The 13,446-nt window shown below is 44.7% G+C and overlaps 2 protein-coding genes across 2 annotated transcripts in view; one reads left to right on the top strand and one right to left on the bottom strand.

Annotated features, from left to right (window-relative positions):
- GABRB3 (gamma-aminobutyric acid type A receptor subunit beta3) overlaps positions 1 to 13,446 on the bottom strand; it is a 193,053-nt gene that overhangs the window by 136,803 nt on the left and 42,804 nt on the right. The gene's annotated exons all lie outside the window — the stretch shown is intronic.
- Positions 6,168 to 13,446, top strand: part of GABRA5 (gamma-aminobutyric acid type A receptor subunit alpha5) — a 58,278-nt gene continuing 50,999 nt past the window's right edge. The window contains exons 1-2 of the mRNA XM_069876112.1: positions 6,168 to 6,191; positions 6,802 to 6,954. Of these exons, the coding sequence (XP_069732213.1) occupies positions 6,869 to 6,954 (86 nt within the window). The 5' untranslated portion in view covers positions 6,168 to 6,191; positions 6,802 to 6,868. The remainder of the gene's footprint in view (positions 6,192 to 6,801; positions 6,955 to 13,446) is intronic.

The raw sequence follows: 13,446 nt of genomic DNA, 5'->3' as shown, positions 1-13,446 counted from the left end.
AATTCTCTCTTTCCAGGACAGTGGAGAAAAGGGCTATCAGTTGGACTGATGTGAGTGGACTATCAAAACCCACCTGTGTGCAATGTTTCCCTGCACGCAGACTGCAAAGGGACTTAAATGGAACTTAAACTGTGCACATCTGGCCTAGATGGGTTAGCCTGTATGGGAGATAGGATCTAGAAGAATGGAATTGTAAGGAGTCGAACAACAAGATGGGTTTGGGGAAAAAGATGGAGCCCCTTTATGTGGGTGCAGAAAGACAGGGACATTGTTGTAAATAACAGACAATCTCTGCTTTAATGCTGTAATCCAAGGATTTATAACCTTTCAATGGACTGAAAAATGTTGGAAATGTTCTCCACTCCTTTGTGTGTGGGATATATCTCCGGATCTCATTTCCCTGGTCTAATGGGACAAAGTGCCTAATACAGATCCAAATTCATTTAAATTTCCTGCCAGACACTTTTGAGAATAAGGGCTGCCAGCACCCGAGGCTTTCATCTTAGAGTAGGGATCTCAGTAAGGTGCCTAGGGTGGTTTTCAGAGACACTGAAGCTTAGGACGTGCTATAAATCCATGACAGCAGTGTTCAGGCATACCCTCAACATTTGCTCAGCTGTTAATCTAATATGTGGCAGTGGACTGCAGCATAGGTTGCCCCTAACAGATAGGATGAACCACCAAACATAAAATGTAGTCTTCAATTGTTTCTAAACTGGATGCATGCAGAAGGCAACCTGCTCAGGATTAGGTCTTGGGCCTTTGAACCTGCAGATCTGGAAATCACAACAAACAGCATGCAGAAGCATCAGTGTTGCTTTTCACAACGAGCTGGAATTTTGCTCGGATTGGGAGAGTGGTCCCCTGCCTCTCTCCCCCAGTGGCACCATATCGTGTGTCACACGAAAAGGTACTAATTCTATCTCAGAGCAAGCCTTTCCAATGTTACTCTGCCCCCAGCTGCCTTTCACAAAGCTCTGTTAAACAGCTGTTTATTGCCACTGGGATGCACAAAACAATCCACCCAAACAACAGGTACTAAATGCAGCTCTGCCTGCAGTGTGACCCATAAGACATGTCAAATGTAGGTCAGTAGTCATGTTTTATGGGTATCCATGACATTGGAGAGGGAAATAAAAGGCTTTTATTATCCCTCCTTTTATTATCTCTCCTTACCATTCAGAAATACACCAAATGCTTCAAAATCTATCAGACTCTAATACCTCTCATATCAGCAAGGCTATTTGTACCATTTCACTACCAAATACAGTCATGAAATAGTTTGGAAAAAGTAACAGAGTTTCACAGGATGACACTGTTTTCATAACTCAGATGATCACAGGATGGCTGAGGCTGGAGGGCACCTCTGGAGATCAGCAAGTCCCATTCCCTGCTCAAGCTGGGGCACCAAAAGTTGGTTCCCCAGGATAGTTCCCCTTTCAGGTTTCGAGTGTCTCCACAGAGGAGGACTTCACAACTTCTCTGGGCAATCTGTTCTCATGTTTGACCACCCTCAAAGCTAAAATTTTGTTTCTTGTGTTCAGATGGAATACAATGTTTTTTAATGTGTGCCCACTACCCCTTGTGCTGTCACTTGTCACTGCTGAGCAAAGCCTGGCTCCCTCTTCTCCACTGCCCCCTCATCAGGTATTTATGAGATCTCCTCTGAGTCTTCTCCATGCTGAACAGTTGCAGCTCTCTCAGTCTCTCCTCATAGGAGAGATGTTCCAGTTCTTTAATAATCTTCTTGGCCCCTTGCTAGACATTCTCTAGTATGTCCGTGTTTGTTCTCGTGGGGAGAAGAGACTGGGGAGCCAAAAACTGAACCCAGCACTCCAGGTATGTCTCACCCGGACTGAGTAGGAGTCTCTTGACTGTCATCTCCACAAATACTGAGAGAGAAGGGAGTGGAAGTTAGACTTTCACCCTTAGTTCAGATTCAGTCTCTGTGTTGAGAAAGGCCAAGCTGAAGTTAGCTAGTGTTTAGAGATTCATGCAATGACTGATGAATTCAGACTGCTCTCTAATGGAAAAGGATTTGTATCACCAAAATCACTGTCCTAAGCACTACCTTTTGTGGAGTCTTATCCAGGAGACCAAAGAGAAGATTTCAAGAAACAGGCAATTCTCTCCACTTAGATATTGGAGTGGAATTTTTGGCAGAGGAGAATGCGTCTGAAGAGTTTACTGCTTGGATCAGAACCCACAGCACGTCACGCTCCACACAAATTTCCATTGTTCTCCTGGGAGAAAAAGGAATGGCTTGGATGATGACAGAGATGTCTTTGCTGTAGAAAAGGACATTTTTCCAACACTTAGCGTTGCAGTATTAGGATTTGGCACACACCTCCCAGTAAGCTCCCAAGTGTGTAAGTACTCATGAGTGCCATGGGAAAAAAAATCACAGCACAGTTTGCCTGAAATCATAGAATAGTTTGAGTTGGAAGCGACCTTTACAAGTCATCTAGTCCGATGCCCCTGCAGGAGCAGGGACATCTTTAACTACATCAGGTTGCTCACAGCCCCATCCAACCTAACCTTGAATGTTTCTAGGGATGGGACATCCACTACCTCCCTGTTATTTAAGTTCATTGTAGAGGATGATGCTTAAGTCCAGCATGGAGGATGATCTAGCTCAAATTCTTCACAGAAAGAGTCGTTGGGCACTGGAACAGGCTGCCCAGGGAGGTGGTTGAGTCACCTTCCCTGGAGGTGTTTAAGGCACGGGTGGACGAGGTGCTAAGGGGCATGGTTTAGTGTTTGATAGGAACGGTTGGACTCGATGATCCGGTGGGTCTCTTCCAACCTGGTTATTCTATGATTCTATGATTCTATCTTAGCAAAGAGGGTTTAGTATTTGATAGGAATGGTTGGACTCGATCTGATGCGTCTTTTCCAACCTGGTGATTCTATGATTCTATGATTAGCTAATGATGCAGGGAGGAGAAACATGCAGGGAGGGACAACACAAAACTTCTTGCAAATACAAACTGGCTTCTGGTAAGCGATGTCAGCTTTTGCTAAGCATCAGCACAGAATATCACCGAGCAAACAAACAGAACATTTCCTTACCCAGAATAAAAAGCAATTGTTTGACGTACTAAACTCAATGCATCCTTTAAAACCGACGAAGGAGGCTAAGAATATAAACGGGTAAGTAAGACTCACAGGGGAGTGCCTGAAAAAACACAGTGGCGGACACGGACAGGCTCTGTTGCTTGTAATAACTCCTCTAGCACGGGTCAAAGCCACCACGCCGCAGGGATCCAATTCAGAAACCTGCTCAATTAATGTTTGACACGCTCTCCAGAAAGCACCTTTGCCCAGGAGTTAACGCCTTGCATTCGAAACAAGGCGTTTCAGGCCCACGGCGTCACCCGCTAGAATTAGCCGGCGAACAGAACCAGACCCGAGTTACCACCCAGACAAGGCTACAGGGAAGGAAAAAACAACCCCGACGCCGCCGTTTGACCCGTTAAACGCGCTTCCTCGCGGCTATCGCCGCCACCAGCGCCGCCCCAAGACGCCTTTTGCTCCCACGGGCTTTATTTCCCCGTAGTTAAGAAGCTGGGGCGGGGGGGGGGCTTTGGCGAGCCCTTCTCCTCGGCAATTAGCCCCGCGGCTCCCTGAGCCCCGGGTAGCCGCGGCCGCCCCTCAGCCGGCCTTGGGCGGGGCTGGGCTGCCCCCTGGCGGCGGCGCCGCGCACAGCGCCGCTTACCCGCTCGCTGCGCCGCTGCGCCGCGCTCCTTCCCCTTTTATTATCATCTTTTTAAAGCCTTTCTTTAGGTTTTCCTTTAACGTCTTCTCGCTGTCTCGTTCCCCGCGTCGCAAACGCTTTTCTCCCTTTCGTTTCGTGGGGCTGCGAGGTTAGAGGAATGATTTTTCGGTTCATGGGTTCTCCTGCTGATCTGGAGCTCGCAGCTCCCACCCGCTCACACAGAAAGTCTAGGCCACTGCTCCCACAGCTTGCTTTTGTGAAATTATTTAAAGATCACATCTTTTTACAGCATCACCTATGCGGAGATATAAATAGCTCATACTAGAAATCAAAGCGCTGTAAAAAAAAAAATAAATCTGATTTAAGCATTCCTAGGCGAGAACGTTATCACGAGAAACTGCTGGCGCTTCATACGACTTTGCTCGGATATTTTTAAGCACCGGGAAAGCTATTCTGATGGCAACATTCATTCACAACTTCGTATTTATTGAAGTCACTAAGGAAGAGCATATGTTATTGGCTCTGCGTTTAAGATCATAAACCGTTGCTGGAAAATCTGAACCAGCTAAGCACCACATATAACCAAAAAAAAGAAAATGTAAACACGTAAGGGCCAGTTTTCAGTTCAAACCGTGCAGACCATGAACTAGGCACAGGTATAGCAGCACCCTCTATGGCAATGAGTACAGAATCAATACCGATTTCAGCGCAGGGATTAATTTCACTGGGCATTTTATGGGTATAGGAAAAAGATAAATGCTTCATTGGTCCATAATATTGCCTGAAAAACAGACATTGTCTCATTAGATCTGTTAATTTAATAACTGAGTTTTGAGTATTATTCCAAAGTATGGCTACAGGGGTATATACTGAAATCATATTTATAAGATGTAACATGCATGTTACAAAATGTTGTGTGCATTCCAAGGAATCCATAGGAACTGGGACTGTACAACACTCATTCCATCTTTCGGATAGTTTAAAAAGCACTAATCCTTCCACACCTGCGTGCAATATATAATATATGTGACTCGAACGAGTAGCAAGTGCAGTGCTCCCTATCTTGAGGCTGTAAAGCTTTTTTTTTTTTTCTGGAGCAACACTACGTACAGTCACAAGGAACCCTCAAAGTTATTTCCCATCTCCTGAAATTTTTAATTCCAATACAAACGATGGATGTCTAACTAATAAGGGGCCACAAAGAAGAGCTAATGTTGCAGGTACAACCCCTTGCTTCAGCACTTAGGAGTTATAATGGGTTAGATCAGGTCCATTCGATACGGAATCAGAGGGTGGCTCGGGTCGGAAGGGACCTTGAAGATCACGCAGTTCCAGCCCCTCTGCCGTGGGCAGGGACACCTCCCACAGGACCAGGCTGCTCAAGTCCCCATCCAACCTGGCCCGGACCGCCTCCAGAAGAGGAATATAGATACAGATCTATGGATGCACCGGTGTGTGTGTATATATATATATATATATGCGCTTATATATCTGCGTGCGAGGGGCGTGAGAGCCGGGAGCCTCACCCGCTGTCGGGAATGTCCCTGCCTCGCGGCTGCAGGCTTCTTCCCACCTGGGCTGCCCCCGGGGAGCCCGACGGGGGCTGCCCGGACCCGGGGAGCCTCCGGACCCCGCGCTGGGACCCCCGAGCGGAGTGGCGCCCCGAGCCGCGCTCCCTCCCGCCCGCGGGGGCGTTGCTGCGGCGGGGCCGCGCCTGCCAGCGGCGGGGAAGGAGGGGAGGGGAGCGCCGCCGCTGCCGCTCCGCAACTTTCGGGAGGACGCCGGCCCCCCCCCCCACCCCCCGAACCAGCCCCCTCGCGCCTCGTCCTCCCCCTCCCGGTAAGCGCCGGCTCCCGGCGGAGGGCGGTGGGGAGCCCTGACCGCATCCCCCCCCCGCTCCCCAACCGGCTCCGGGGCGAGCGATGCTGAGAAACTTTGCCGGGCGGGCTGGGAGCGACCCCGGGGGCTCCGCGGGGATGGGAAAGGGAGAAGGGAAAAGGCAGGCGGAGCCCTCCGAGGAGAGGTGCGCGGCGCCCCGGGGCAGGTGCGGGCGGGACGGGGCTGAGCGGCTGCGGAAAGGATGCGCCGGGATGTGCGGGATGCGCGGAGCTGGACGGGCTCGGGGAGCGCCTTGGGGTTTGGGCTTCTCGCCTCGGGGTTTGGGCTTCTCGCCTCGCTGCGCCGGCGGGGCGGGGGGGACAGTAAGTTGCTGAGCGGTGGCCGTGCGGGGACCACAGGGGTCGGGTGGAAAATCCAGGTAGGTCCCCTCCGGGTGTGTTTTTAGGGGTTGGTTTGGGGGTTGTGTTGGGTTTGGGGTAGGGTTTTGGGGTTCGTTTTGGGGTTTTGGGTTTTTTTTGTTTTTTTTTTTTGTTTTTTTCTTTGGTTTTTTGTTTGTTTGGTTGGTTTTTTATAGGTCACAAAGGGAAAACATTAGTGCAGGATGCTGAAATTGGTGATCTGGTCATTGAGGCAGGTATCCGAAAAGCAGCAGTCACTGGAGGAGCTACATTACTGTCATTCTTCATGCTAGCGTGAGGTTTATGTGTCTTTGCGAGGAAGGTCACTTTTTACTCTTCCCCCCCCACCTCCCTCCCCATCCTACCCTCTCTTTGCTAAGCCGTGCATCAGCAGTGTGAATTCCAAGAAGCAGGAGGTGTTTCTTGGCATTTCAACTGGGATTTTTGGAAAGGGAAGCCGGGTATTTAATGGGCAAAAACTGCGATGGAAGGAAAGGATGCGGAGGCTGCACACAGCTCTGGGTTTGCAGGCGTGTGGAAGTTGATGAAATAGATAAAGGGTTGAGACTGGTATTTGGAGAATGGTGACTGTTTCTTATATCACGGACGAACATAAGGGAAAACTGGGCCACTAAGAATTTTTCCTGTTTTGCGGTTGGCTGTTAGCAGAAGGTAAAACATGTCCTTGAAGATATACAATTTTACATAAACAGCTGATGTTTGCATAAGGCTAGATAAGTTTGTGAGAACCACAGATAGGAGAAGATGTGGTGCTAGCTGAACTCTGCTATCCCACTGTTTGCCCATGTCATAATTTATCTTTTTTTTTTTTTTTTATTGTTGCAGCGTAAGAACAAAGTGAGCAGCTGCACCTTTACCAAAGCGACCACCTGCGTTCCTCCTCTCCTCTGGAATGGACAATGGGATGGTCTCTGACTTTATCATGATCAAAAACTTCTTCCTCTTCTGCGTTTCCATGAGTTTAGCCAGCCACTTCGGGTGAGTTTGCCAATTTCATTTGAATTTTTGCTGTGTTTTTTTTAAGGAAATCAAAAACCTTCACTCCATGTGGTGCGGAGCTGCAGAGCAAAACAAGCGGGCGTTGCATTTCATCTTAACGTGCTGGTGTCAGGGAAAAGGGGAACAATTTGCTTTCCTGCTCAGATTTACTGTCTCTTATCTGTTTTACCTGTTCTTTATGCCCATAATGCTATTGCGGGAAGGCTTGAGGGGCTCAAGGTGCTCAGACCAGGCCTGCGGCTGCTGAGTGCTCCGTCCTGGGTATAGTACTGGGGGGGGTGCTCTGTGCCCCCGGGGCTCTGATGTGGGGGGCTTGCATCCTTCCTCTCACCTGGCAGGTGCAAGCTATAGACAGCAGCGCAAGACTACAGCAGAGGACTCAATACGTGCTGCTGACTGGTACAGGCATTCCTAGTGAGTAAGCCAAGATCGTGACTGCTCAAAAGGATGGCTGAGTTTGAAACTTGCTAGAATATTTAGGAATTGTGTTTCCCTAAAGCATATAACAAGGAATCCTGTTTCCTTATTTTTGCTTTGGATGTTTTCCTGACAGTGGGATTCTGAAAACTGTATTGAAGAAATACTCCTGCTATAACTCTTAGGAAACAAACAAACAAATGGACCCCCCCTCTGTTTTTATATGGGTCTTTTTTTCCTAAACGCAGAGATCTTAAGAACTTTCCAAAATCAGGCTATGGAATGGAGTCTAGAAAAAGCATTTTGCAAGTGCCGTGGAAACGTAGGTTGGTTCTTCTTTGTGGAGGAGAACAATTATTTATGATTTCACCAGAAAAAAAAAAAGAATCCTCCCAACGTGCTGATTCACGAGCACGCTTGTCAGTTCCTTGGTATAAGAAGATACAAAATGGAGATGCAAATCAGTTTCTGGTTTCAAGCAAGGTGTTTTTTTCCAGATTGGAACCAGGAGAAAGACCAAACCTTGAGTGATGACTGTCTGTGCTGTAAGCAAAACTTGGCCCTGTCTTCAGCATGTGTCCTGTGTAGGCAGGTGGAACCTTGTGAACACAGTGGCCTATATGAACAGTTTTAGGACTGCACGCTACAAAGGATGCAAAGAGTTGCACACCAATTTATTCACTTTTGGAAAGCTTGGTCTTGCTTTCACTGTAGTCTGAGGCAAAACTCTTCCCTGGACATTGTGATAGAAATGAAGAGAGAATAGATAGTGTGGGACTGATTTTAGACTTGTCTTGACATGGTTGTAATTTGACAAAGTATCATCACATTGAAAAAATCATGAGGACTATAACCTTAAATCCTTCCTGATTGTCTGTCATTCCTGCAGAAGGCAGCACATTGTAATAGCTGATGATGACCTGTTTGGTGTGGGGTCTTTTAAGTGTAACAGAACAGATAGGCAAGGCTGAAAAAAAAAAAAAAGGAAGAGGGTGAAAGAGGGTGCTACTGTCCTTTTTGACTTCAAAGCAAATACTGAATCTAAGTCCCAGGTAGGAATCAGCGTGACCTGTAGCCTGCCAAATAATCAGAACAGGACAGTTAGGGGAAACTAGGACACTTGTTTTCTGCGAGTTACTCAAAAAGCTTCTGTGCACTAAAATGAGATCATCACGTAACTTCCCCCCCTCCGCCCCCTACTTCTGATCTAGTAATTTTAGTCTGGTCCTGCAGAGATAAGCAGCTCCAATTCGCTGCACCATTCATATGCTGCCTTAGGGCTGAATTTTGACCCTGCTTAAAAGACAGAGGATGCCCCAGCGCTTCTCTTTCAGAGGCAGAAGCAGTTTCAGAGTGTAATTTGCTAAGTGCTTTGGGACTGACTCTTCAGGACTGAACAGTACAATTTACATGTAGGCTGGTATATTAACTGCAAGAATCTAATACTGATAATACTGGCTGTTGCTACTACTTCATTAGTTTCATCCATGTTTGGTCTGCACTGTTACATTGCAGTGGGTTTTGCAATGTGCAAGGTAAAAGTGATTGGTCAAATGAGCACAAATTAAAAAGCAAAATGGGGTAGGACATTACAGATGAAGGCGGAGATTTGTCCACAATTCTCCATAGTAATTTAATATTTATATTAAATTATATTGAATCATAAATACACTTTTTGCTGATCTAGCCAAAGCCACCTTGGGGGATTTTGATGCATGATGCCGAGTAAAATAAACAGGAATTATGTATCTCAGTCTCCTAGGCTACTTCAGAAATCTCAGCCAAAGTATGTGATTAATGTTTAACATAAATGTGGAATGACTATGAAGAGTTATGCACATCCACAGGCGGTAGAGAAGGACTGTAGGCATAGTTGGTAGAAGCTACTTAAGGAAAAATCACTAAATTAAAACCCAAATGTATGGATAAAATAAGAAAAGGATGTAAAGCTCCTCTCACCATTGTTGGTTTAACAGTTTTACGAGTCTGCTGCAGAAACGGTCCAGCTCAAGTTAAGGCTTTTTAAAGCTTGCTTGAATTTAGCCTTGAGCTGTATTATGCTGTAATGAGTTAAGGTGTTTTATTGAAGCGTTTCAAGCTAGTCCACAATTGCTGTGGAAGTAAACATTAAAAACAGAGATAGAGAATAATTAAAAGTCAAATATTACTGTGAAAATTGTTTTCAGATGAAACATGAGTTTGATTCCTTGTAGGCTCTCAGGGAGCCCACACAGTGGCAGCCCTGCAAGGTTTGGTATGATGCGTGACTGACTGCGTGCACTGAGGTCTCCCTGAGATGAGGTAGCACATGGTCAGCCCCGTGCTGGCCAACCTTACTACATCCTGAATCTTTTTTGCAAGCCCCTGAGTGTTCAAGGGGACATCTCTGGGGACATGCTGGTGATGCGCAGTCCCTGTGCATTTGCATTTTAGATGTGCAATTTCAGAAATATGTCCAAGAGCCGAAACCAATGGCGATGGATGTTGTTGGTGTAACCACAGTTCACTTGCCATCTGCTAATAATATTTATAATAGCAGAAACATGGAAAACAGAAGATCCCAATTAAATGTGACTAACGTAAGACTTTTCTGTTCGCTGTAAGAATTCAGTCTGTGGCGTGTCTGTAGTTTCACATACTTTTCCAATAGCTCACAGCTCTTATCACTAAGACCATAATCCTGCTATTTAGGCTAAACATTCGTCTCCTTCAGGCTGTTATTTCAAGTTAGTCTCTGCAACCCTGAACAGTTAGTTCTGCTAGGTTATCACTTTCCAAGTACTTGCAGATGCTAGGGTGTTCTTCCTCCTATTTTGAAAACTAATTTAGTAAGAATTATCCTTATGCAATCATGCTTGTCCATTTATTTTTTAAATCTGTTTTCCTTTCCCTCTTCATGTCTCCAGATAGCTTTTTGAACCCATTAGGCAATTTTAATAACTGGAAAATTAACGGGTAACTAGTAGTACTTGGAGGAGGCAGGCAGACATCAGTCAATCCCTCTGCTGAACAGAAAGCTATGGATTCAACATCTCTGTTTCACTTGGCCTGCTGGCTAGCCAAATAACAGCCAGGTACCTGCAGACCATCCACCTCATGCTTGGTGCAGGACCGGCTCTAGCAGATGTTGCCTCCTAGTGAAGCAGCAGGTTGGTGACCCAGAGAAGTGAGAATACTGGGAGGCGTTTAATGACTCTGGGAGAAATTCAGGATATTTGAAGGGATATTAAGGTACAAGAGGCTGAGGATGATAAGAAGTTGCCCTATGAAAAACAGTCTTTCATCGCACTGCTCACAAATTACTCAGTAGTAAAATACTGCTCTTGCTAAATAAAAGAATTAAATTATTCTTTAAAGATCTGTAAATTCCATTAAAGTTACATCATTTTAGTCAGTCCTCTCCCCTATCCTAATCTAATGTGAAAGAATTGAATTTTCATTGCACCAATTCGTAAAATATCAGCATTTTTAGGTCTCAAGAATCAGTAAGAAAAGAATGGCAAGAAGCTAACTTAGGAACATAAATGTATCTCCTTTGATGTCTTGCCAGCTGGCAGCATCCAAAAGTGTGCAAGTGTGTTCTCCACTGTTTTTTTTTCCACAAACTGTTAATTTGTCTGATGTTCTGGTGTAATTCCAGTCCTATTAAAAAAAGCTATTGGAAACGCTACTCTTAAGAGAGAGAAACAAAAATTCAAATTTCAATAGTGAAATAATCCTCAGTTATTTTTTGAGTGTCTCTTAGCTTTTTCATATTTTTTAAAGTTTTGAAAAATCATTAAATAGCTACCATGTGTTTTCCTCTTATCACAACTGAGCTATGAATAGTACCTGTGATAATTTTGACTAGATGGCAAAAATGACATTGATGTTCAAAATAGTAAATGATGAACTCATCGAAAGAGGTAGCTTAGTATCTTTAGAGAGTTGTTATATTTTACACTGATGGGCCTCTTCTGTGGCTTTTGATTTTTCCAGTCATCCTGAAATTGCAATATTAAATAAATGTAATGAAGAGGATTCCTGGTTGGTTTAGTTTATGTTTGAGCTTTAAGTGTAATTATCTTTGAATTTTCTTAGCATTTCCCAAGGTTCCTTTCTAGGTTTATTTTTATCCATAACTGAAAGTGTCTGCTATGAAAACATTTTCAGTTGCAAAGAGGCAATAATGTGCTTACCTGGTAATATGTTGATAAAAACTAATCTTTAGCTCTTTGGAAGTAATTACTTTAGGGTATTACCTGTTTTCACTGTATTCATAGAGCTATAGTATCTCACATATCCATCTAACTTTACAAGTATGGTTTAAAGTTCTTACATCACAAAAGACAACCTCACCACTTACTCCAAAATGCATATTTCACCAGCTATCTCAAAAGTAGAAAGTAGACGCTAGCCTTTCTGTGAAAGAAAAGTAACATTTGCATTTAATGGCAAACAATAATCCATCTACAAATGCAACTTCACATAATAGCGACATTTTGCTGAAATTCAGCATCAGATGCCTTCTTTTTCGGGTGAAGTGATCTGCCAAATCTAAATTGGATTGCAGTCTTGCAGATGAAGTGTAGACTCTTCATGAGTCTTCACCCTAGTTGTTTCTCCACCTTTTTTGTGTATTAATTAGCTCTTCTTGTGGAAATATAAAAATATTTTGTTATTTGATGCGTGTATACTACTCTTGAGAAAGATGTATTTAGCTGATATAGGAGCAGCATCAATTACTCCAGTTAGGTTCAGAGGAGTGGTTATGAGAACTAAGGATATTTTGTTCCATCCTCACAAAAATAGTTCAGTGGAAATCTTCCCTCTGAGTTCAATTGGCTTTGAATTCAGCCGTAAGCACTAAAAATAACAAGCTTTTTCAAGAGCAGAGAAACTAGTGAAGCTCTGTATCCTGTGCTCGCAGCACCATACCTTTGCAGTAATCCCGGCTCCACATTTGGCTTCTCTTGTTCCCATCTCCCATTGTAACACCTACATTTTAACTCTGTGGTCTTTTTCTCCCAGGATCTTTCCTAATCACCCCACAAGTCTCCTCCATATCTCTTAATTAGCAGAGAGGAGGTGGGCTGGTTTTGCTGAGGCTGTTCCTGAGCTACATGAGTGCTGACTGGCCCAGCCAGCAAGCCAGAGGGAATAGATGACTGCTGACCTCACATTTTTACTTAATGAGGCACTAATTTAGATTGCTCTCCCCTTGTCTAGTCACTGCTTCTCATGAAACTTGTAGGAATGAAATGAAGTTTGATCTCTCCGCTTCTTTGTCAATTGCACTGGAAAATAAAAAAGGGTTCTGATGTTGATATGGTGAAGCAGGCAGAAAGCGTGATGCATATCTCTTCCTTATGAAAAAAAGAAGCTAGGATTCTAAGAACTTAGCAAAGTGCTAGTTATGGTTGCTGCATATGAACAACCTTTGTAACTTCTCTCTCCTGTTTGTATTTGTTAGGCTGTTGCTTGTTGATACTCACCTTTACAGGGTGAATCCCTTTGCTTTGATTACAGTTGACAAAGAAATATTTATTTTTTTGTCTTGAGTGGTCCAGTGTGGAAGGATGTCTAATGTTTCTGTAATCAGTTTGCATCTGCAGAATTAACTATAGTTAATAATTCATTATAGTCAAGCATGTCCACAATCTTGTCTGCCTCGGTCACTCTCTAGAGGCTGTGGTCACAGCAGAGAAAACAGAATTAATTTGGTCTTTTGACCATGGAGAGAGGTTGACCTGAAAAATATGCAAGATTTGTGGCTATGCCTCTGCCTGCAAGGAAGTGGAACTACTTTGTGGCCTTGGGCTTTCCAGTGCTGAGCTTGTTGAGGGTCACAGCAGTGCTGATGTCACTGTGGCTGTAAAGAGCTTCCTCAGCCAGGAGTTTGTTTGCATGTGCGTTGGTTCTCCTGGGAGCTAGACCCATTCTTCCATTGCCTGGCGTCACTCCCCTTTCCTGAAAGGCTTTTTAATTCTTTTCTTTTCTAGCAGAAGCACACAAGCTGTAAAGGGAACAGGCATAGTATTTGGAGGTCCCTGTGTCTGTGAGGGGCTATGTGGC

Source organism: Phaenicophaeus curvirostris, chromosome 1 (genome assembly GCF_032191515.1).
Source record: "Phaenicophaeus curvirostris isolate KB17595 chromosome 1, BPBGC_Pcur_1.0, whole genome shotgun sequence".
Classification (NCBI taxonomy): domain Eukaryota; kingdom Metazoa; phylum Chordata; class Aves; order Cuculiformes; family Cuculidae; genus Phaenicophaeus; species Phaenicophaeus curvirostris.
Note: the sequence above shows the minus strand (reverse complement) of the source record. Positions and strands in the feature narration are given on the sequence as shown.